Here is a 22,786-nt window from a genome sequence, read left to right as displayed (position 1 = left end):
CGAGTGTGCATTTAAATACTCAAAATACAATGGTAGTAAAAAACGTTTTGTAAATTTAAATCGTATATAAACATTAATGATCGATCGCTAACTTATAGTACTATGTTCGATTTGCTACTCGTTATAAAAAAATTTATTGAGCGTTTGACGCATCAAGATTTCTTGTTTAAGCTTTAAGCATAACTAACCTTATCTCTAGTTCTTTTTTATTTTATCATTTTTTTGTTCCTATAAAAAAGAAAAAACTAGTCACAACCTTTGCGTGATATTTCATGCAGATCTATACTTCCAGTTCGAGTAATTACAGAACACGAATTTTCATTCGAATTATTTTTAACTATAATAATAATATATCGAATATTATATAATCCTCTGAGGACAACACAGTATCTTAAAAATGCGTTTGGAATATTCTTGTATTTTTTTTTTTTTTTTTTGCCTACAAAAATTTGGCACACACGTTCATTCGATCATTGCTTTCTCTCAATTCCTTTCATTTTTTTTGTTTTTCTGTCGCAATCGATTCGTCGCAATTGGTATATTTAATAAACTTTATCATACACCGCACGGATTCGGCGTATTTACCGCTTGGGTTTCTCGGTCGCCCGCAGCCTGGCCGCAGCCAAGAGCCTATCCTAGGAATTCAGCGGCACCATGTGCTCGCTCATCTTCTTGGTGAGCTCGATCAGCAGTTCCCGATACACCAGCGAGTCGATGTTCGAGGACAGATTGTACAGCAACCACCAGTCGCCTGTAAGAAAAAAATTGACAATTAATATCAAGTTTCCTTTTATCAATAATAAATGATCAAAAAAATAAAAATTGACTTTACCCAAGCTAACTTTCTTCGTGATGCTCTGGCAGGTCTCGTACTCGATCTGCCTCGACGACCACTCGAGAATTTTCGGCCGGATGCTCGGCGCGAATATAATGGCCAGTCGATAGATCATCAGGCCGACGAGCATGACCGTCAGTATCAAGTACCAGAACCAGAGAAAAATGTAGGTCTTCTCGTTAACGATGTTGAGCGGCAGTACGCAGAGCGAGTCGTGTTTCTGTATGGTGCCCGAGGCGCCGTACTTGTGGAAGATGCACTTGGTGACCCGCGGAAATATGTAGACCATCGGATCGATTCGCTCCTCCTGCGGCACGTCCGATAGATTGAGCACTCTGAGGCCGTAGGTGAGGAACTCGCCGTCGAAGAAGCGATTCATGAAGTACATCTGCAGGACGATGTTGATCAGGCAGAGAGCCTCGCAGGCGAAGTAACGCATTACGTACGACGTGTGAGTCTGTGCGATGAAAAGAGAAAAAGGAAAAAAACATTAAATTACAATGAAACGAAGACACGGTTGAATGGCTGTTATTGTCGTCGTCGTCGTCGTCGTGTCACAGGCGCTGATTAGACCGAATTGACACAACCGGCCAACGACACTCTTTCCAATCGGATGACGCTCGTGTATGTGTGCGCGCGCATTCATTGTCAATTCTATCTTTACGAGAGCCAAAAACCTTAACTAAATTTGCAACAAAACGACGACTAAAAAAAAAATTGTGCACGGAAATAGTGTGACAGCAGTAGTAAGCACGCGAGGTTTGTATTTTTTACGCCTCGGTGATCTCACGGAACCGACGACGACTCATACATATATAGGCAGTAGTATTGTGTCGTGTGTGCGAGCGAGTGCATCGGCGAGTATTACACACTGCGATGCACAATTCAAGTTCATTGGACGACTCATCTCGTCTCATCCTCGACGCGCTACAATGAATCGTCGTCCCAAAATCTAGTACATCGATCGGCAGCAAAATTGTGTGAATTATACGCCTATTTATCTCGGAAACAGGTGTATTAAGATTTCGATTACGCAAACGCGACGACATTTCCGACAATTTCTCATTGTTGCGTGTGTGTTTCTTTTTTACGTCGACTTCCTTCCCAGAGTGTGTACATGCGCGCGCGAATGCAACAAATGTTTTTGTTCTCCGCGTGTGTCTACGATCTACACACAGCTCACGAGTATAGCGAGCTGCAAATTTTTACTCGATACTCGCTAATTGAGCGAGGACGTGGGAAAAGACACTTTGTGTACACGCGGTCAACGCGTTACGCGCGAATTCTGCACGATCATGGCGTGTATGCGGATTTATTCATCTTTACTTTTAGCAAAAAAAAAGTCTAATGTATTCAAAAATCTATACGCGCGAACGCCAGAAAGGTGTACGTACGTACGGAGTACATGAGTGTAAGATAAGCAATTGACCTCTCTCTCGCTCGATGCACTGCACTGGCCTGAGCAGCAGTAATACTCGTGTGTTACGTAACGGTATACATACACTCGGAGTTTTGTGTTCAGCCGCGACACGAGTCGATATATATTTTTTCGAAGCCTATTCCTTATTTTTTTCTTTCTCTCTGGTTTTTTCCAGTGGCAGCTAGCGCACGCAACAAGGGTGCAAAAAGAGAGACAAGTGTGTAAGAGAGAAGAGAGAAGAGAAAGAAAGAAAGCCCGAGGTTAATCATACACACATGCACATATTTTTTTTTCTTTTTTACTATACTTGGCGCGCGAGTGCGTAATGCTTTTAAAACTTGGCCGTGTAAGGCTTTCCTCTATAACTGCAACTAGAGAGAGAGAGAAAGAGTCGGCTTTCGACTATATTTGTAAACTTGTATGCTCACTCTTTAGAACGCATGCATGTACCAGTACGCGGAGAGAATCGAAAATCAATTGGCAATAGCATCGCATGAACAATGATAATAATGCTATATAATTCACTTACTCTGATGTGAGTGATGAGATAATCCATGACCACGGCCTTCTTCTTGTTGAGCGAGTCCTCGTGCTCGAGGGTACGGCTCAGTCCGAGAACCAGACGCTGGATCAGGCCGCCCTCCCAGATGCTCCAGAGCCAGTGCGGCAGGTAGCAGCACATCGCCTGTTAAAAAAAATTACATTATACATTTATTTATTTATTTATTCATTTTTTTCGTTTAAAAAACGTGTGTGTGTGTGTGTGGGTGGGTGATCGTACGTCGATCGCACAGCACAGCGCGTCGTGTCACGTTCAATGACACTCGATCTATTATATGTGTGTCTGCCTGCGTGCGAGATACCGAGTGTAATTAGAGAATTGACCGAGAGAGGAGTATAAGAGAGAGAGAAGGAAGCACTCGCAAAAGCGGATGATACGATAAAAGCTCGTCTGTGTGTGTGATGTGTGTGTTTGTGTGTGCATTACGTTACATCACATTGCCATTGGCCGATCGGACCATATACACACGGACACACACATACAAACAGACACGTCTGATATCCTCGATCGAGAGAAGAGCCTTCGTGTTTTATCGCGAAGTTCGTGTGTGTTCCTCAGGGGGGAACCAAGGCGTTTCTTCTTTCTCTTTTTCGTTTTTTTTAACCCTTGCCTCGTGGTCTAATACACACATATCCCGAAAAATTACACATTGAAAAGCCCCATTTCAGCGCGATTCAGCATTATTAAAATACGCCGACGTCAGCACACCATGTATGTATGTGTGTAAGTGCGCCTTTGCTAGAATTTCGCCGAGTCGCGTCACTTTTTTTCCATTTTTTTTTTTTTTTTTTAAGCTTTTTTTAGCTTTTATACGTGTATTATGGCGTTGAGAGAGAGAGAGAGAAAAAAAAGAGTAGCGCGAGAGAGAAGAAAGAACTACGCGAAGGTAAATTTGACACTTTGACACGCGTACGCGCGATACGCTCTGTCTCTCTATCTTTCTCTTGGAAAAAAAAGAAAAGGAGTAAGGAGTTGCGCACGTGCCCGGTGGCGCTGATGCGCTCCGCGCGCACGACCGATAATCAGCGGAACGAAAAAGAAAAAGAAAAAGATTTAAGCCGCCCCGAAAAGAGAGAGAGACGAGAAAGTAAGGAAAAAAAGAAAGAAAAAGAAGGAAGGGTTGGTATAAAATAAAATAAAAAAACTTACTTGGAAAAAGAGCACGAAGCAGACCCATTGGTAGTAAGTGTAGTACTTCCTGGCCTCGACTTCGCCGAAGTCGTTGGCTATACCCGGGTGGGCCACCTCCACTCCGACCTGTAAATTGAAAAATCGATAAATAAAGAATCATCATATAAGATATAGAACAATTGATGTTCGATTGATTGCGTAAAAATTCCTGCGCCCTCGGCCACAGCTGTTTTATATATATACGCGCGCGTGCTGTGCTTGCAAGATATCTGTTTCTTTCTTTTTTTTGCACTTTTTTTTTATAATTGTCATGAATGCGAATCCCGTTATGCACGCGTGGCATGGGGGCCGGCCCAACGATTCAAAATTGATTTTTTTCGTTGCGTATACCGTAACGAGATCGGCGGCTTCTCTCGAAGTTACTGCTACGATAATAATATAATAATGATATAAAATACCCGCGGAAGGTATACGTATCGCGCGTGGCACAGACACACGAATCGAGGCCAGTGGCCGGGGCCCTTTCACTCCTGTGTACAAGCCAATGTCTCGCGTACATAGTGTCGTTGTACCCTCTCGCCCCGACGACCGGCAGCAGCAGCAGCAGCAGCAGCAGCAGCAGCAGCTTACGGTCAAAATGACTCGCGCAAAATGAAAAAAAAAAAATTGAAAAATTCAGTCGTCGCGTGGGCGAGATTCGGTGTCGCGTACGTATATAATATACCGTCGTGTGTGCATAACTAAGCTCATTCTCGTGTACATCAGCGCTTTTTTTCTTCATTTTTTCATTTTTCTCTCAGCCACACTATTATAGCATATAGCACACGGAGAGACATAAAATATATTTTACGGGTGCCTCGGAGAGAGAAATATATACGACGATGTTTCACTCTCTCGTACACACACACACACACGCTCGGTGTCCGGCAGCAGCAACTAATGACACTTTAAGACTTTTTTCTTCTTCATCTTTTTTCTCTCTGGATTTTCAAGAGCAGCTAAGACGACAACGAATGACGTATAGTAATTAGCCTCTATATCCGTATAATAATATCCAGCTAGCCGCAGCGCCGAAGAGCTTTACTATAATTACCATCGGACGCGGCGCGAAATTATCGAGGCTTTATGTAAACTCTTCTCTTGTACACATACAGATCGGCGGCGGCGAGGGCGAGCTCTGCATTATTTATGATGATGCGTGTTATAAGAGCAGCAGCAGCAGCAAAAAAAAACACACAGACAGACAGCGAAGAATGCCTTGATCATTAAAAAAAAAAAAAGAGCACACAGAGAGGCAATATTATATAGCAAGGCATTGTCGCCTGTGCGTCGACGAGAAGGCCTCTCGACTCGGCGCTACACGTCTAATGTAACGATATTATAGGAAAATCGAGCTCTCTCGAGCGATCGTAAAAATTTCCAAGTTTTAAGCCGTATATACCCATTTAAAAAGTCACGTTTCGTAGGCACAAAATATCGCGTCGCGCGCAATGTGGCGTAAAAAAACCGCAACGACAACGGAACAATTATAATCTTACCTGACGATTGAAGGCGTCCGGCATGGTGAAAGTCGAGGTGATCCAGCAGTAGGTGTTGATCGGCTGGCTGGGCAGGGCCGACGGCACGATGCACGAGATCGGATTGCCGACGAACTGGGTGGCGGTGATGACGACCGAGCAGCACATCAGCAGCACCGAGGTGAAGTGATTGTGCAGCCTGAAGACCATCGAGTCCGTGCTGACGTCGGCCGTCTTCAGGTATTCCTTCAGTCCTCCGAATAGCTTCAGCATCTTGGCGGCTGATTTGCGTTTATATTATTCTTTCTTCAGAGTCTCGCTAAGCTCGAGACTGTATATTAAAGATCTCGTGGCACAGTACGGCACACAACGCGCAGCAGACTTTCTGTTCTTCTGCTTCTACTTCTTCTTCTTCTTGTTCTCGTACCGAGACGCATGTAAAGTCGGCAATGAATCTCGCGAACTTACGATGAGTCTCATTCGTCAAAATGAATGCAACATACACTAACACTGTACAATAAATTATTATAGAAAAAAAACAAAACGAAGAATCCGCGTATAGTTGCAATCTCTATACACTACGTGTGTGCAAGCGAATGTGCAGCCGAGAGAAAAGGTAGCAGCAGCTCCTCTGCTCCTCTCCGCGGGACCAGAGAGGGTCCTTTCTCTTTTTGATATTCCACCAAGAGCGAGTAATTGTTGCTGCCCTTTCGAGAAGGCTCTGGCTTGTATACACACTACCACTCCTGCTGCTGCTGCTGCTGAAACAGACCAAGATGCATATACCGTTATTTTCAATTGAATTTAAATGTATAAGAAAAATCTACTGCATTCGCGCAATAATTCAACAATATAAAAAACGAGTAGAGAGAGAAATAAATCGATTCAACGAACGATTGGTTAATAATCGATGCACTCGATGCCGATGACCCCGCGCAAAGGAAACAAAACGAAATAAATATAATACCTGTGCCAGCAACGTGAGAAACAAGCCGAATCAGCGACTTACTACATCCACGTGACAACGTAACGTATATATAGGCAGAGAGCAAGACGAACCGTCGTCCAGCTGCGTGGGTCATTGAGATAAATACGCCCACACACACACATATATACTGCTGCAGCAGAGACATTAAATATAGAGAGATACGCCGAGTCACGGAGTTTCGTGGCAGCGATCTCACCGAGATATCGATATAATAGCGCATTTAGTATGCCATTATAGATATAGATAAGTGTATCGATGATATTAAGAAGATTTCGTCCAAAACTCTTACTACTCTCTCTTGCCTTATGACATTCGAAAAACTTGTTGCATCAGCGTGCAGTGTAGCAAGGGAAGCGCAAGTTTTTGAGCGAAACAAAAAAAAGCACTGGGTGCCCCCTTTAGCACAGCTGCATACATACAGTAGGATATATATGTATAGGATCAAGAAGTTACAGTCGTCGTCGGATATCCGCCACCGCATCCGAGCCGCACGAGCAGAAGTAGTAGTAGTAGTAGAAAGCCGGGGCGCTCGCTCGCGCGCCTGGGCAATAGGGTAAGTAGTTTGAGAAATAAAATATAATTGGAAATTGCGAGCGAGCGCGAGATCCTTTCGTGGAACTCCGAGGGCAAGGATGAAAACAAAATAAAAAAAAACAAAGACGAGGCCCTATCCTGTACACGGTGCCGCGTGTTGCTGCCTACTACTACTACTACCTGTGTGTAGGTATTATATCCTTCCTATATATAGAAAATACACGTATAAATCTGTGTGTGCGCGCCTTCTCTCTTCCCTTTGCACTGCTGTGCTGCTGCTGCTGCAATTGCTCTCTTCTGCCTGGCGTGCGCACTGCGCACAGTGCCTCATTATCCTTCCTTTTTTTTTCTTATTCTCCAAACTCGATTCTCTCTCTCTCTCTCTTTCTTGTACGTACAGATAGAGCGAGGAAGAAGTGCAGCCGATGCTGCACCGAGAGATGCAACGAGTAATATGCATCGTAAAATCGACCGTTTTTTCGGTGTAAAAAGCCGAAGATGGCTGTGTATAAGATTTTCAAGATAAGCCCGATGATGCCGTAATAAAAAAATAATAATACAAAAAAAAAGTTGCGCTCGATTTTTCGTGCTCTCTCTCGAACGTCGACACGACTTGAAACTTGAAGGTAAGAGCGAGCAAGGGGGTCCCGCCCCCCGCGCGCGCGCGCACGCGATAAAGTGCTCTTATCCTGCAGGACAATCTAACCTCACTCGGCACGCGGGGGGAAAATGCTCGTCTCTCTCGAGCGGGCGTCGAGGCCTCAAAAAGTCGTCGTCGTTGTGTCAAGAGGGAGATTGTACACCGATGAGCAGTCGCGAGGGATCCGAATTATAACAATCGCGAATTGACATTTCGCCCGTTGTGTGTATGTGCCGCTCTGTCTCTGTATTGAACACCGGCTCACGGATACACGGGATACAGCAGCTGCGCACACGCACATACACGCGCGCATAATATACCGCCATGCAGTGTCGAAAGTTCACGTCACACATAATATAATATATATCGAAGGTACAGTTACAAACGTGTATATGTATAGAGAAGATGTAACCGAAAGGACGACCGCTAAAGACGCCGCAGCAGCACGTGACACGACGGACCGACTGTTTTCAAAACCTATAGATATACAGAAAAACAAAGAGAGAGAGAGGAAGATAGGATCGCGTGTCCGAAGCGCGCACACGCATGCTTTATTGGTTGTCAAATCAGCGACAAAATGTTTCGACGCTCGATCATCATAGATGTGAGTGTAAATCAGTTGGGAGTCGTATTATAGTTATAGAGGCGGTGGCAGGGACAGTGGGCTGCACATAGTTGCACATATAATAGTAGTGACGACGACCGACAACGACAACAACAACACTAGTTCATAACGTGTAAACTTACATATGAAGGTGTGCAACGGGCAGAGAGAGGTCGAGAATCGCTGTCAAGCCCCTACGAACTATCGACACTTTTGTATCAATTTGCAATATTTAACTTCTTGCGTTATATTATTATTAATTGTTGTCGTAGCACTGTCACACACTCATATGTAACTCTCGCACTCGCGCACTGTATATTCGATCGAATTGTGCACTGCAGCGAACGCATGTAACTTATAACGCGAAGGCGGTTGTGTTGTAGCGGCGGCGGCGGCGTCAGAAGCAACGGCGCAGCTCTGAGCTCTCTTTCATGGCCCGGCTAGGCCGCACAGCTCGGCGATACTGCCCGAGCCGCAGCACGACCGTGGTAGCAGCGACGTATAGTAGTAGAGAGAGAGAGACGTACATACACGGCTGCTCAGCCATATAGGGGTACTACTATACACACTGTTACACACGTACACACGTACACGCAGCAGCAGTCTTTGGTGCGTTCGCGCTGCTGCTGACTGCGTCTCTCTCTCTTACATACGCTCGAACGCAGGCATCGAAGTCTGTGTGAGTGTGTGTGCGCGTCAGTCGTCGTCCTGCGGTGTGTGCGTGTGCGAGAAGGCAGAAGCAGGCGAGAGAGAGAGAGAGAAAAGTGCAGAACACGACGGCGGCACACGAGCGTCAGGCTGCTGCTGCTCATCGAGAGCCTGGCTTGCGCTGCACGGCGAAACACTTGCGGCGCTTGTGCTGTACATACACAGCTATATGTATATAGCGTGGTCTGGCTGGGGGGGTTTATGGTGGGGCAGCAGCAGCCATCCGTCCATTAGTCCATTACCCGATGCACATACACGTACACACTGCATGCACGGAGCTTTGTATACGTGTGTGCGTTTGTGCAGCACGATAGCAGCCAGCTAGAAACTCTGCAGCAGCGCACGTTTTTGAATCTCTATATGCACATGCGATGTCTATAGTGCTGCCTGCAAAGGGCATCTCTACGTGGGGGCTGCAGCACGAGGAAAAACACACACACACGTACGCACGTGGTATGCTACTTTAATAGGGCCTTCTTGTGCTGTCCGGAGCCTAGTGCAAATGCAATTTCCAATCTACTAAAAGAAAATTTTGAAACGACCACCCTACTGGAGCTTGGACTGATCTTTGCCCGATGATGATGAAACACCCCCGCGAAATCCCGTCAGCTTTGGCTTTAGCCCGTCGTTGGCTTTGGTCCAATTTATTATAGGTACAGGACGGGCGGATTAAAAGCCACCGCGATACCGGCAAAAGTCGAGCTTTTTATCGTACTTACATCATCCTTAAAGCCGTATTCTTTGCTAATAAAGCTCGAAAAATCGTATAGCGCTTATCTGGAGTTATCGAGTTTATCCGAGCTCTGATCCTTGATTCGTCGAACTATATATGTATAAAAATAAAAAAGCCGGCCGGCATGAATATCTCTCGAGCTCGATCGACTGCGGCAGCATCAGATCGGTGAGTAATGTAAGTAAATAATCTCGCAACGTCGCGCAAACGTATTCTATACTGTATAAAACGTCCGTATAGAAGCCGCAGCGCAGAGAGAATGAGAGGACTCGGCATCGGCGGGTAAAGTCAGTAGTTGTATACGTAGCTAATATTGCATCAACTTTTCTTTAAAGGCTTCTTTAAGAGAACTGCGAAACACATACTCACATGCACACATAAAATAAGCTTCAGCCATTCATGCGTAAAAATGCAGCAGTATATCCGTCGATTGCGCGCACTTTTTTTCTCTGTCGCTCTCTCGATTCCGTATAATGGCACACGACTCTCTTTCTCGCTTATCGCGCGCGCGCGACCACCGCGCAACGATAATGATATTGCTGAATGCTGTGGTGGCGACCTCGCGCGATCATCCTGCACCTACTTTCTCGCGTGCGATGACAAAAAAGAGGATGGAAAAATAAAGAAAAAAACAAAGAAAAGTCATACGTAATGCGGCGTAAAATTAGTAATTAGACGCGCTCTCGCGTAAGTACAGGTCTGCGCGCGTAAAATCGCAAAGACCCAAATAGAACGTTTTGCATCGGCGGGCGCAATCCTGCGACATCGGCACGCGAATTCGTCCCTATTTTCATATAGCTCAGCTTCTCGAGCCTCGTGGGCTTTACCCGATGGTTCTCGTGCATATAGGATTGCTGCTCGCCGCTGCTGCCGCTGCTTTTATATTGCGCGCTATTGCATATTATTATCAAGCGCATTGAAATCTCCGCTCTCTCGAGTCTCGTCGCGGGTGCAGTGTACGCGGACTCAGCAGCAGCATATATCCTCTCTCAAACTGCACCCAAACACATACAACACGCGAGAGCAAAGAGCAATAACATTCGTACGATACATTCAACGTGGAATATGCATGTGGCACTGCTGCTGTTGTATATTAAGCTTTCGATTCGCGACTCTTTTCTTTCCTTGCTATATGCCTCTCAGTTGCGAGTCGCATGCTGTACGGCACGTATTCGTTGTATATTATAATTTACACACTCGGACACATTTTCAAAAGCCTGAGCGTTTCTGACTTTCGACTGCGCGTGTGCACATGTATATTATAAAAAAAGCCTGCCTGCCCATATTATGGGTATTTACGCCGCTGTGGCTGCTGCTACGTCGCGCCAATCGCATACGGATTCGAAAGTTTTTTTCCTCGGCGCATAGCTCTAATACCAGCGCGTCGCATCCGCCACCGCATTCCTGTTATTCTCTCTGTTTCTTATAAAATTCATTATAATATTTATTATCGTGAAAAAATATATCATATGCGACTGCGCAGCGCGTGGACGATGCAAATTAATGATATAAAAATTATAGTGCAGTTGTCTCGGCGCTGAGACTTGTCCTGCCTTACGCGATTTATTAAAGCATCGATGCGGGAGAGAAGGCATATAATGGTATACATAAGTAGTTAGTTTCAATTTTCGACGATATGCCCCCGCTCGCGCACCTTCTCTTCATTCATAGTTCGAAAACAACAACAACAACAACAACAACAACACAAAAGAAAAATAAAAGAAACGATGACTGCGAGCCGAGAGCTGAGAGAGATCGCCGTATGTATAAATCATCTCGAATAATATACTCGAGAATTGAGTCCGATCGTCTCGTTGTCGAATAGACGCGACGCTTCGAGAAGCTTATAATGTCAAAGCTTTAATTCGTAAACAATACGTATGTTCCTTTATAAATATGTGTTACAATTACGATGTGAATTATGTTTACGAAAGGTGTCACGAAATTCACGTGGGAATGTGTTATAATTAACGATTGATAAAATAAAATAGACCCAAGCAGAGGCGCTACGTAGCTATATTGTTTCTTTTTGAACCATATGATGAAACAATATAGGCGCCCTTGAATCGCTCGACTCGCACTATACTCTCTCGCTTCTTTCTTTTCTCTTCTCGATCATCCTCATATATACAGTATATAATAATATAAGGTCGGCTCGGAACCGTTACTCGTTTCTTTCTCTCCCTCCCTCAAGGTCTCTCTCTCTCGAGCCCTCGAGGACGCCCATATAAGCCAGGCTGTATCTGCATATCATACACGAGTGTATGGATGTCGGCGCGGGTGGCGCGCACTTGTACCGGTTCCCCAGGTGTGGGTAGCTTACTTCTCGTCGCGCACACGTGCATCCGGTCGTAGCAACAGCAGCAGCAGCTCGAGAGCTTCCACAGACCCCTCGTTCGTGTACATATTCCTATGTCAAAGCCAAGTGTCCTTTTCCTAAGCGCTTGTGCCTATACAGATATATTTTTTTGTCTAATATATGTAGCGAAAGCTGCGCCTCGTGTATAAGCGAAGCGTAGAAGCATACAATAGTATCGCGTGTCGTCGTCGCGCGTATCATAAAAGGGTTGCTGTTGCCTCTGTATAATATACATATTGACCATGAATAACCCCGCGCACTTCTCGCCCGCGCGTGTGCAAGTGCGTGCTTGTCTATATAATATATAGCACGCGCAGAGCCAAGAATGCCATACGCGCGCGGGCGAGAAGTTTGATAGAAATTTTTACTCGCACGAGATCCGATGTACGGGCCTTCGAGTCGACTATAAGCTATATATATTATACATGCCACCTCCTGCAGCACTGCTCCGAATTGCTGTTATTACGGGATTGATCGACGCTGCTACACATACATGTAGGCCTTGTATACATATGCGCGTCTCCCGCACGAGAGAGAACTAATCGACCTCTGGCCGCACGTATATATCTATACTACACAGCCGCTCCTCTCTCTCTCTCTGCAGCTGTGATGATGATCCTTTACTTCTTTAATTGCCCGATAGATATATATACGTGAGTTATGGATCGATAAAGCGACCATCGTCCGTGTTCCCGAAACTTTTTTTCTACTTTTTCTTCTTCCAAGCGCATATGTGTGTGTACCGTACGCAGGCCGATCTAAGCCAGCATTCCTTAGAAATTTCATCAGAAAAGTTAAACCATCCGCTAATTGTGCCGGCAGGGAAGAAAAAAAGAGAGAGATAAACAAGAGTTTCCTGTTTATCAAAATATTATCTATATATATTCTTTGTATACATTTGTAAAGTCATATCGATCACCGGGCGTTGAAACGAATGCACGTGCGTATAATATAAATCAAACATCGAGATAAATTCTTGAAGAAAAATAAGTCGCAGATCTCGTTGCACGTGGTTGTAATTGTTGTCCATGTTTTAGCGTCATTTTCTGGAGGTTCATCATTAGTATTCGGATAAGCCATTTTTATCATTCAAAAAAGTCCTTGAAAAACTCATATTAAATTTTCCTAGAGTTATTTCTTTTTGAGATTAAAAATGAAAATAATTGATAATGCGTTATTTTTAATACATTTAAATTTTTCGTGAAGGTACGACTCTAGGTAAATAAAGCAAATAAGGTAAATAAGTCAAAGTTCAAAGTTTGGAAGTCATGAGTGTTGGTGTGAAACATTATAAAATTTTGCTATAATTATTATGAGAACTTCAAAAAGTCTGGAAATGTACATCGCTTATCATTTAATATCACGTGTACTATGATTTATTTTTGTACAATCGCACGAAGTAAAAGATGCCTTGGTCTTTTTTTGTTGATTTATTTTCAATATATTTTTCAAGCGACGATATTTTAATGCAGGATCGCAACTAATGGATTATAAAAAGACGATTAAAAAATGTAAAAACCTCGATCTAAAATAAAAATATAATTTATTTGAAATAGTCTATGTCAATTTAAATTATGACTTGTCGTCTATACGTAAGATCGATTTTGCATAGTAAAATGTTGAACTATTCGGATATTTTTATTTTACTCGTTTAACACAACTTACGTACAACAATTACATAAAAATGTGTACCGAATTTAAGATTCACAATTCATAACTGCTTCATATACAGATACTAAGTCTATAACGTCCAAAAATTTGATGATTTTATCACAACATAAATCGGGTAAAATACCATGAAACAATAGTTTGATAGAGTCAGTTGTCGATTGTCTTATGAATCTCCTTACTAAAGCTTTAGTAATGTATCCACGAATAATACCTCCGATTTTTCCAGTACCATCAAAATTTTTCCTGAACGCTGCTGAGCTTATTGCTGATTCATAATCACACTTTGTCAATAAACGATACGTTTTATCAGGACTAGAAGTGCAAAGATCCAGATATGAAATATTATTACTAATGATCATCTTTTTAGCTAAGTCAACTTCTTTTCGAATGAATTGGCATTCTCTGTCTCTAAATTCTCTATCGTGTTCGTCAATTTCTGGATTTTCGGAAACAAGTGAATTTAACTTGTTCCGTAAATAGTTGTGCGTTTTAATATCCATGTACATATTTCCATATTCTATTAAGTATAGATATAGATTAATCTCTGTATATAATGTTTTTTTTATCTCGGCACTATCGAAATTGGTACAAGTTAAACTATCATAGCGAATAAGCATTTCAATGGATTTTCTAACCAAAGACCCAGAACCTAAATGAAAATAATTAACATTAAAACAATATGTTGATTTTTATTCATATCAGAACAACATTTTTGAAAGCAACCGGAGGTCGCCTGTTTAAGTTTTGTATTTATAAGAAATCTATTAAAGACTCATCAATGGATGTTGCAACCAAAGCGATGAATGATTTTTGTTTTCTCACCTAATTCATAAATCTGCCGGATCCAGTTAGAAAGGAGATCAAGTATCCCAGAGTGTATTTCAAAATCTTGATGAAACGTCAAAAATTTAAATGCCGTTAAATACTGATGGTTATTGATTTGGAAACCTTTGCTCTGCCATAGTTTGATAATTGCCAGGAAGTTCAGTAGGCTTAAGTATCCCATCCATTCCCATTCCAAAAATCCACCTTCGAATTTGACAGTATTAACGTCAGCTCCATGTTTCACTAGAATTTTTGCTACGTCGTAATTGCAGTATGACACCGCCTCGTTGAGAGCAGTACATCCATCTCCATCTTTGACATTCACATCTAATCCATGTTTTAACAGTATTTCAACATATTGTGGCACATATTTTGAGACCGCTTTCCAATCGGCTGCTTCTTCGGAGTCTAAAGTTAATGAGCGTATTTCATCCATCAGTGAATGCAACACGGTTTTGCCATCACCACCGACGTGGGAAGGGTCTGCATTGTGTTCAACATTGAGTTTCAGTAATTCCAAATGTTTCTTTAAATATTGTTCACTGAGTAGATGGTCACTTAAAAATCTATGGAAATTTTCGAAAGTATAATTCAAGGGTATGTTGCCGATGACATCAGTTATATTTGGATCAGCTCCATTTTTTAATAGAAATGCCACATGTTTGGTTTGTGTACAGCGAACCGCTTGATGTAGTGCAGTTTCACCGTTATTATCTTTCATATTTATGTCCACCCCATTTTTTAACAGAAATTCAAGTCCCTTTACTAGCTGCTCTGACAAATACCCCCAATGATCGCAACGAAGAATTCGGTGCAACAACATTGATTTGCTGAATACGTCGAAATTGCTGAAATCGGCTCCGCTTTCCACTAGTAATTTAAAAATTTTCATGCGTAGACTCAATTCATCACCAATACAAAAATCTCCTTCAAAAAGGTACATTATTGGACTACTATTTTGATGGTTTTTTACATAAGGATCGGCTTTGTATTGGATGAGAAGTTTAATCATTTTCAAATGGACCTCTTTCAACTTAGTACATGTCACGTCACGATCTGCCGAGTTTGGTTTTGTACAAATATAGCTCAGAGCTGTTAAGCCATTTTTATCAAGCGCGTTTGGGTCGGCGCCATTTTTCAAAAGCAGATCAATTATTTTCACATGTTCACAGTGGTCAGCCGCTAGATGAAGTGCAGAATAACCTTTTTCATTTTGTTTATTTACGTCAACTCCACTTTTTAACAACAATTCAACTGCTTCAAAAATAATTGGATTTTTCTCTGCATTGTTTTTGAAGATGAGGTGCAATACTGTATTACCCTCATTATTAATAAGAGTGACATCGGCTCCATTTTCCAGTAATAACTTGCAAACTTTCAAGCGTAATTTGTAATCTTCTGCATAACTAAATAAGTTCATTATAGGAGTGCAACCGTCTTTATTTTGGATATTAACGTCGGTCTTATACTGGATAAGAAGTTGAATCATTATTAAGTGGAACCTCGTCAACTTATGTTGATGACATATGAAATGCAGAGCTGTCCAGCCACAGTTGATATCAACGATATTTGGATCGACGCCATGTTTCAAAAGCAGCTCGATCACTCTTATGTCTCTACAGAATCTAACTGCTAGTTGAAGTGCAGAATAACCGTCATTATTTCGGCTATTTACATCAACTCCACGTTCTAAGAATAGTTTGACTGCTTCTAAAATAATTGGATTTTCCTCTGCATTGTTTTTGAAGAGAAGGTGCAGAACTGTATCCCCCTCATTATTGACAAGAGTGACGTCGGCTCCGTTTTCCAGTAATAACTTGCAAACTTCCAAGCGTAATTTGTAATTTTCTGCATTACGAAATAAGTTCATTATAGGAGTGCAACCGTCTTTATCTCGAATATTGACGTTGGCTTTATACTGGATAATAAGTTGAATCAGTTTCAAGTGGAACCTCGTCAACTGATGTGGAGAACATATGGAATGTAGAGCTGTCCAGCCCTTGTTGATATCAACCCTATTTGGATCGACGCCATTTTTCAAAAGCAGCTCGATCGCTTTTATATTCTTACAATGCGTAACCGCTACATAAAATGCAGTTTCGCCGTCATTATTTTCAATATTTACGTCAATTCCAATGTTTAACAACAACTCAATAACTTCTACAACGATCGTATTTTCCTCTGTATTGTGAAAAAAAATATTGTGTAATATTGTATGACCCCCGTGATCGACAAGTGTGACATCGGCTCCGTTTTTCAGTAATATCTTGAAAATTTCAAAGCGTAATTTGTAATTTTTTGTATCTCGAAACAAATTTATAATAGAACTGCGACCGTTTTTATCTTGGATATTAACTTCGGCTTCATACTGGATAAGAAGTTGAATGATTTCCAAGTGAACCTCCGTCAATTCAGTTCGACAACATATGGTATGCAGAGGTGTACCGCCATTGTTATGAACGATATTTGGATCGTCACCATTTTTCAAAAGCAGCTCGATTCTCCTCATATCTCTGCAGTAATTAACTACTATATGAAGCGCTGTATAACCATATTCATTTTGAATATTTACGCCTACTCCACTTTTTAACAAGAGTTCAACTATTGCTATAAAATTTTGATTCTTTACACTATAAAAATAGATATTATGTAGTACTGTATCCCCCTCATTATTGACAAGAGTGACGTCGGCTCCATTTTCCAGTAGTAACTTGAAAACTTTCAAGCGTGAATTATAATCTTCTGTTCTACGAAATGAGCCCATAATAGGTGTGTAACCATCTTGATCTTTGATATTAACGTCGGCTTTATATTTTAAAAGAATTTGAATCATTTTCAATTGGACTCTTGTAAACTTGGGTAGATTACATATAAAATGAAGAACCGTCTCGTCAAATTCATTAACAACTATCGTGTTTGGATCAGCGCCGTTTTTCAAAAGCAGTTCAAGTGCCACTGCAGTGTCTGGATTTGTTGGATCGCAAAGAATAATTTTTTTGAATATAGTTCTACCCATGTGGTTGGCACGTGTGACGTCAGCTCCGTTTTTCAAAAGTATTTTCAATGCCTCAATGCGTACTCGCATATCATTAGATTCTTTACCAAACAGATTCATCATCGGACTGTTACCGTCTTCATCTCCTGTATTTACGTCGGCTCCATACTGGATAAGAAGTTGAATCATTTTCAAGTCGATCTTCATCAACTTGGTACGCAAACATATGGAATTCAGAGCTGTTCTGCCTAATTCGTCAACCGCATCGGGATTACCCCCTTTCAATAACGATTCCAGTAGAGTTAAATTCCCTGATAAAGCGGCATCCTGTAGGGGTTTCCACGCTAAAGTTACAGAATGCGGCATTGTATTTTCACTTCGGCCTTTGAACAGTTACACTTTAACGAATTAATAGCTCCGAGTCGCTTTCAATACGACTGTTACTTAGTCGTCAAATTGAATAAACTGCCGTCTGTCATCCCCTCTACTGACTTTGTGTATAATTTGTTGATTTCAAGAGTTTCCTTACATTTACATCATCGGTACTGACATTACTGAAATATAGATGGTGATCGTATCGCCTGTATTCAAATATCAAACTATGAATAACTGGATGTGAGATGAAACGTTAAAAATAAAAAAAAGCAGTAAAGAAGGGAGAGCTTAAAAAGCTCAAATAAAAACACGATAATGTTTGCATATTTACAGATGCCAAGCTACTCGCCATCTTGCGGCGAAGGCTTAAATTATGGTATGTAAAGCAGTTGAAAACTGGTCTAAATCTTTTGAAATAAAAAAAAATGATCCAATTTCCATCACAACCATGCTGTGACTTATACAGTCATTTTGACTTTCCCATTTGCAGATTTATGGAGGCGAAACTACTCGCCATTTAGCAGCGAAGGTTTAAATTATCGTACGCGCGCGAGAGGTGAGTGATTGAATAACAGCCAGTTAATTTAGGTTGAATACTGTTACTGTTAATATTTTTAGTTAGAAGTGAATCTCAATGAATTGACCAAGGTGTACTTCTTTTATATTTACTTTCATATAGTTGTTTTATTGTGTATTTCACAAAGTTCATGCAGAGCACGTGCGAGGCATGGTTCTCTGATTTATACATGCAATTTTGATATTTTTAGGCGCCCATATAACCACTAGCCTGATGTAGTAATAAAATTGCATGATGGCTTTTTAATTATGTCATTGTTGAAGTACATGTTCACTGTGGAAAAATTCAGAGCATAAGTCTAATATAAGTTAAGGCCATTCCTATTGGACGTCGAATTTTATAAATTCAAAAAAAATTTTTTCACATTTTTTTACCAGAACCATCGGGTTTTTTTTTATAAAAATTTAATTTTTTACTTATTTTTACTAAAATCGCTCTACACTGGAAAAAGTCATATTTCTATTTGTTTTTAATGTATATCTGAAAAAATAATTGAATAAAGGGGTTTTAACAATAAGACAAATCGTTGCGAGCACTTTTATTTTCCATTTTAATAATATTGCAAAAATTAATTTTTTCGCTTTAATCTTCGGTATATAACTCTCAGAGGAACTGAGAATGATGAAAGCACGTAATTTGATGTAAAATTATATGTTCTTTAAGACTCTGGCTCCAAAATTAAGATTGATGCATTGTTTTGAAAGTTAAAAAGCAATTGTATGCCAAAAAACGTGTTTTTTGCGTACTTCGTGAAAAGCTTATTTGTTTCTTCAAGAAAATGGCTTAGTATGCTAATCACTCATAGGAAAAAATTCAATAATTAATCTACTAGGCTTTCATCTCGCTTTCTCAATGCCGTTTTCAGATTCTAAAAATTTCGCTGAGATACAGTTATTTTTGTAGAATCAGTTTTTATAGTTTTAAATTCCATAATTCTGCTTTGCTCAAGTTATCAAAAAATCATATTTTCCCTCAATCTTCATTACATTCCGAGGACACAATTGAATATACTAGACAGAAATTGAAACAAACTTTTCTGAGGTAATATTTGCATAAATGATGCAAATATAATAAAAGTATTATAATTATTCGGATAATATGTCTAAATATTTGTAGATTTTAAAGATCAATTAATTACGAATATAAACTACTCGACTACTGTAACAATTCAATGATTGAGTCTAGAAGTCATTACCATTGGTTTCAAAGATTAAAAAATTTTGGCTGATAATTATGAAAACGTCGAAAAGTCTAAAAATGTAGATTACTCATTATACAATATAATGCATACTATACTTTACACCGCTAATTTAACAATGTAGTGTATACACTACTTCATTTTATCAATGATCATAATAATCGCACGAAACAAAAGCTGCTTTGTTCTTTTTTCTGATGGATTAATCTCAATATATTTTTCAAAGTGACTATATTTGGATGCAGGATTGAAGTTTATGGATTGTGAAAAAGTAATTAAAATAAGTAAAAAACATATGTTGAATGGAAATGTATGATATTTTTTTAATAATTTATGTCAATTTTCATTGTGACTTGTCGTCTACGCTTATGAACGATTTCACATAAGAGACTGCTGAACTTTTCGATATTTTCATTTTACTCGTTTACAAAAATTAACTTACGTATAACCATTACATTAATGTCGGATTTTAAATTTTATAACTACTTTACATACAGATACTAAGTCCTAGTGCCTAAAAACTTAATGACTTCATTTTTTAACGAAACTACAAATTTTACAAATCCACGAGTGGAAGTCCAACCATCCCATTTGGATCGTCACATTTGCTTTGAAAGTAGTTCGATTATTTTTGGGTGTTTCAAGTCTTTCACAGCAACATTGAATGCAGATTGACCATTTTTATTTTCGATATTTGCGTCAGCTCCTCGTTTTAACAGCAATTCAACTGCTTCTACAATGCATGGATTTTTTGATGCATTGCTGTAAAAGATGATATGTAATATTGTATTACCCCTTTGGTCGACAAGTGTGAGATCTGCTCCGTGTTCCAGTAATAGCTTGAAAACTTCCAAGCGCAATTCGTAATCTTTTGCCGCTAGAAATAAACTCATTATGGGACTGAAATTGCATTTATCTTGGATATTAACGTCGGCTTTATATTTTAGAAGAATTTGAATCATTTTCAAGTGGGCTCTTGTAAGCTTGGATTCATTGCATATTAAATTAAGAGCTGTGTTGCCTAATTCGTCAACTTTCATGTTTGGATCGGCGCCGTTTTCCAAAAGCAGTTCAAGTGCCTCAGCAGTATCTAGATTTGCTGGATTACAATGAATAATTTTTTTGAATATAGTTAAACCCTCATGATTGACATGCGTGACATCGGCTCCGTTTTTCAAAAGTATTTTCAATGCCTCGTTGCGTACTCCCATATCATTCGATTCTTTACAAAACAGATTCATCATCGGACTATTACCCTCTTCATCTGGGGTATTAACGTCGGCTTCATATTGTAGAAAAATTTGAACCATTTTCAAGTGGACCCTTGTAAACTTGGACTGATTGCATATTAAATTAAGAGCTGTGTTGCCTGATTCATCAACCTTCATGTTTGGATCAGCGCCGTTTTCCAAAAGCAGTTTAAGTGCCTCAGCAGTGTCTTGATTTGTTGGATCACAAAGAATAATTTTTTTGAATATAGTTAAACCCTGATTGTTGACGCACTTGACATCGGCTCCGTTTTCCAAAAGTATTTTCAATGCCTGTATGCGTATTCCCGTATCTTTAGATTCATTATATTCGCTATTAAACAGAACCATCAACGGGCTGTCATCGTCTTTATCTGCTTTATTTACGTCGGCTCCATACTTGACAAGAAGTTGAAGCACCTCCAAGTCGATATCCTTCAACTTGCGAAGCGAACACATGAAATTCAAAGCTGTTCTGCCTAATTCGTCAACCGGATCGGGATTACCCCCTTTCAATAACGATTCCAGTAGAGTTAAATTCCCTGATAAAGCGGCATCCTGTAGGGGTTTCCACGCTAAAGTTACAGAATGCGGCATTGTATTTTCACTTCGGCCTTTGAACAGTTATACTTTAACGAATTACTAGCTCCGAGCCGCTTTCAGTACGACGGAAAACTGTTACTTAGTCGTCAAATTGTATAAACTGCCGACTCTTCTGTCATCCCCTCTTCTAATTTTGTGTATCTTATGTCGATTTCAAGATTTCCTTTCTATTTACATGATCACTACTGCCGTTTCTGAAATATAAATCGTGAACGTATCGTCTCTAATTCAAACATTGAACTAAAATACATGTACCTATAAATACATGTATTTTTTTTTATTTCGAATGAAACCGAGTACACGAACTCGATAAATTAAATTCATCCTTTCTATACCCTAAAATTGTATTTCATTTAATTAATCGCAACTTAATAATCCTTTCAACTGAATTATTTCTCAGTTTAGGATGCGTGACAATTTGTTGAAATATTTACATCGATAAATTTATTGATCCTCCAAATAAAAAACCAGAAAAGGATCGAGAGCTTAAAAAGCTCGAATAAGAACACTATAACGTCATGAAAAGCTCACCTCGGAGAGTCAACGCGTTATACACACATTATATGCGCGTGGACTTGATCTCGGTATTGTATGTAATACGAGTAGAGCAAACTGCAACCAAGGGACACGGACGCGACCGCTCTTGATTCTTTAATTCAACAATTGCGAGCGTGCCTTAACGAAGAGCGATTAGAGAGCGAGTGAGAGAGAGAGAGAGAGAGAAAGATTGCCAATGGCGACGAGTGCAATCGTCGCTGTACATGCTATTGTGTGTATAGGAGGTCGGGCTGTTGCGTTAGACGAGCGACTGCACACAGACAAACGCGAGTACAGATGATCGAAAATATAGTAAAGGCCGCGCTCAGTCGCGTCTGCTCGACTTACGTTATAGCTTTTTAAATAAGCCATAAAGCAGCAGCAGCAGACGAGATGAGGCGAAATAGTTGCAGCTATGTTATATCTTATACACACAAACGCGGCACTAACGTTCGCTTTCACAAGCTCAATTATATTCATCCTCGCATTGCTCAGAATGATCCGATCGTTATCCGCGCGCTTTTACGGGCTCTCGACGTGCAGCGGCGCAGCGAGTTTCAATATATATACGTACACGCCATGTGTCTGCGCCGCGGCGTTTCGAGCTTAGACTCGAGGATCGTTTGTATAGTAAGCATCATCTCCGACTCTGTCTCTGATCTGTATACTTCCTTAGGCGAAAAAAAGGAGGAAAAAAAAAATACTCTCTCGAAAAATAAATCATCGC

At 40.6% G+C, this 22,786-nt stretch overlaps 3 protein-coding genes across 4 annotated transcripts; all 3 read right to left on the bottom strand.

Annotated features, from left to right (window-relative positions):
* Positions 1-419: 419 nt before the first annotated feature.
* LOC106649374 (innexin inx1) lies at positions 420-8,676 on the bottom strand. Of its 2 annotated transcripts, none has more exons than XM_014366743.2 (6): positions 8,375-8,676; positions 5,487-6,226; positions 3,967-4,074; positions 2,785-2,940; positions 833-1,292; positions 420-751 (listed from the first exon to the last, which is right to left on the bottom strand). In XM_014366743.2, the coding sequence occupies exons 2-6, from the start codon at positions 5,736-5,738 to the stop codon at positions 636-638; spliced, it is 1,092 nt and encodes a 363-aa protein (XP_014222229.1). In that variant the 5' UTR covers positions 5,739-6,226; positions 8,375-8,676; the 3' UTR covers positions 420-635. The 2 variants fall into 2 exon arrangements, with proteins under 2 accessions (XP_014222229.1, XP_023318008.1); XM_023462240.1 differs by having other exon boundaries at positions 5,487-6,223.
* Positions 8,677-13,472: 4,796 nt separating this feature from the next.
* Positions 13,473-17,930, bottom strand: LOC106649340 (ankyrin-2-like). Its single transcript, XM_023462229.1, has 2 exons — positions 14,525-17,930; positions 13,473-14,351 (listed from the first exon to the last, which is right to left on the bottom strand). Exons 1-2 carry the CDS (start codon positions 17,886-17,888, stop codon positions 13,729-13,731), a joined length of 3,987 nt encoding a protein of 1,328 aa, XP_023317997.1. The 5' UTR covers positions 17,889-17,930; the 3' UTR covers positions 13,473-13,728.
* Positions 17,931-19,970: 2,040 nt separating this feature from the next.
* LOC111694356 (serine/threonine-protein phosphatase 6 regulatory ankyrin repeat subunit A-like) lies at positions 19,971-21,606 on the bottom strand. Its single transcript, XM_023462230.1, has one exon. It carries the CDS (start codon positions 21,514-21,516, stop codon positions 20,272-20,274), a length of 1,245 nt encoding a protein of 414 aa, XP_023317998.1. The 5' UTR covers positions 21,517-21,606; the 3' UTR covers positions 19,971-20,271.
* Between the last annotated feature and the right edge of the window lie 1,180 nt (positions 21,607-22,786).

The sequence above is a fragment of the Trichogramma pretiosum genome, unplaced genomic scaffold (genome assembly GCF_000599845.2).
Source record: "Trichogramma pretiosum strain Unisexual culture from Peru unplaced genomic scaffold, Tpre_2.0 scaffold9, whole genome shotgun sequence".
Lineage (NCBI taxonomy): Eukaryota > Metazoa > Arthropoda > Insecta > Hymenoptera > Trichogrammatidae > Trichogramma > Trichogramma pretiosum.
The sequence above is the reverse complement of the archived record's forward strand: the minus strand, read 5'-3'. Positions and strand labels throughout refer to the sequence as shown.

Bases quoted from the DNA above. Each gene is read 5' to 3' on its own strand.
- LOC106649374 (XM_014366743.2), bottom strand. From the start codon at position 5,738: ATGCTGAAGCTATTCGGAGGACTGAAGGAATACCTGAAGACGGCCGAC. The intron at 1,293-2,784 runs GTAAGTGAATTA...TTCATCGCACAG, and splicing joins ATCTCATCACTCACATCAGA to ACTCACACGTCGTACGTAAT. The intron at 752-832 runs GTAAAGTCAATT...TTTTTCTTACAG, and splicing joins CACGAAGAAAGTTAGCTTGG to GCGACTGGTGGTTGCTGTAC.
- LOC111694356 (XM_023462230.1), bottom strand. From the start codon at position 21,516: ATGCCGCATTCTGTAACTTTAGCGTGGAAACCCCTACAGGATGCCGCT.
- LOC106649340 (XM_023462229.1), bottom strand. From the start codon at position 17,888: ATGCCGCATTCTGTAACTTTAGCGTGGAAACCCCTACAGGATGCCGCT. The intron at 14,352-14,524 runs GTGAGAAAACAA...ATTTTCATTTAG, and splicing joins CCGGCAGATTTATGAATTAG to GTTCTGGGTCTTTGGTTAGA.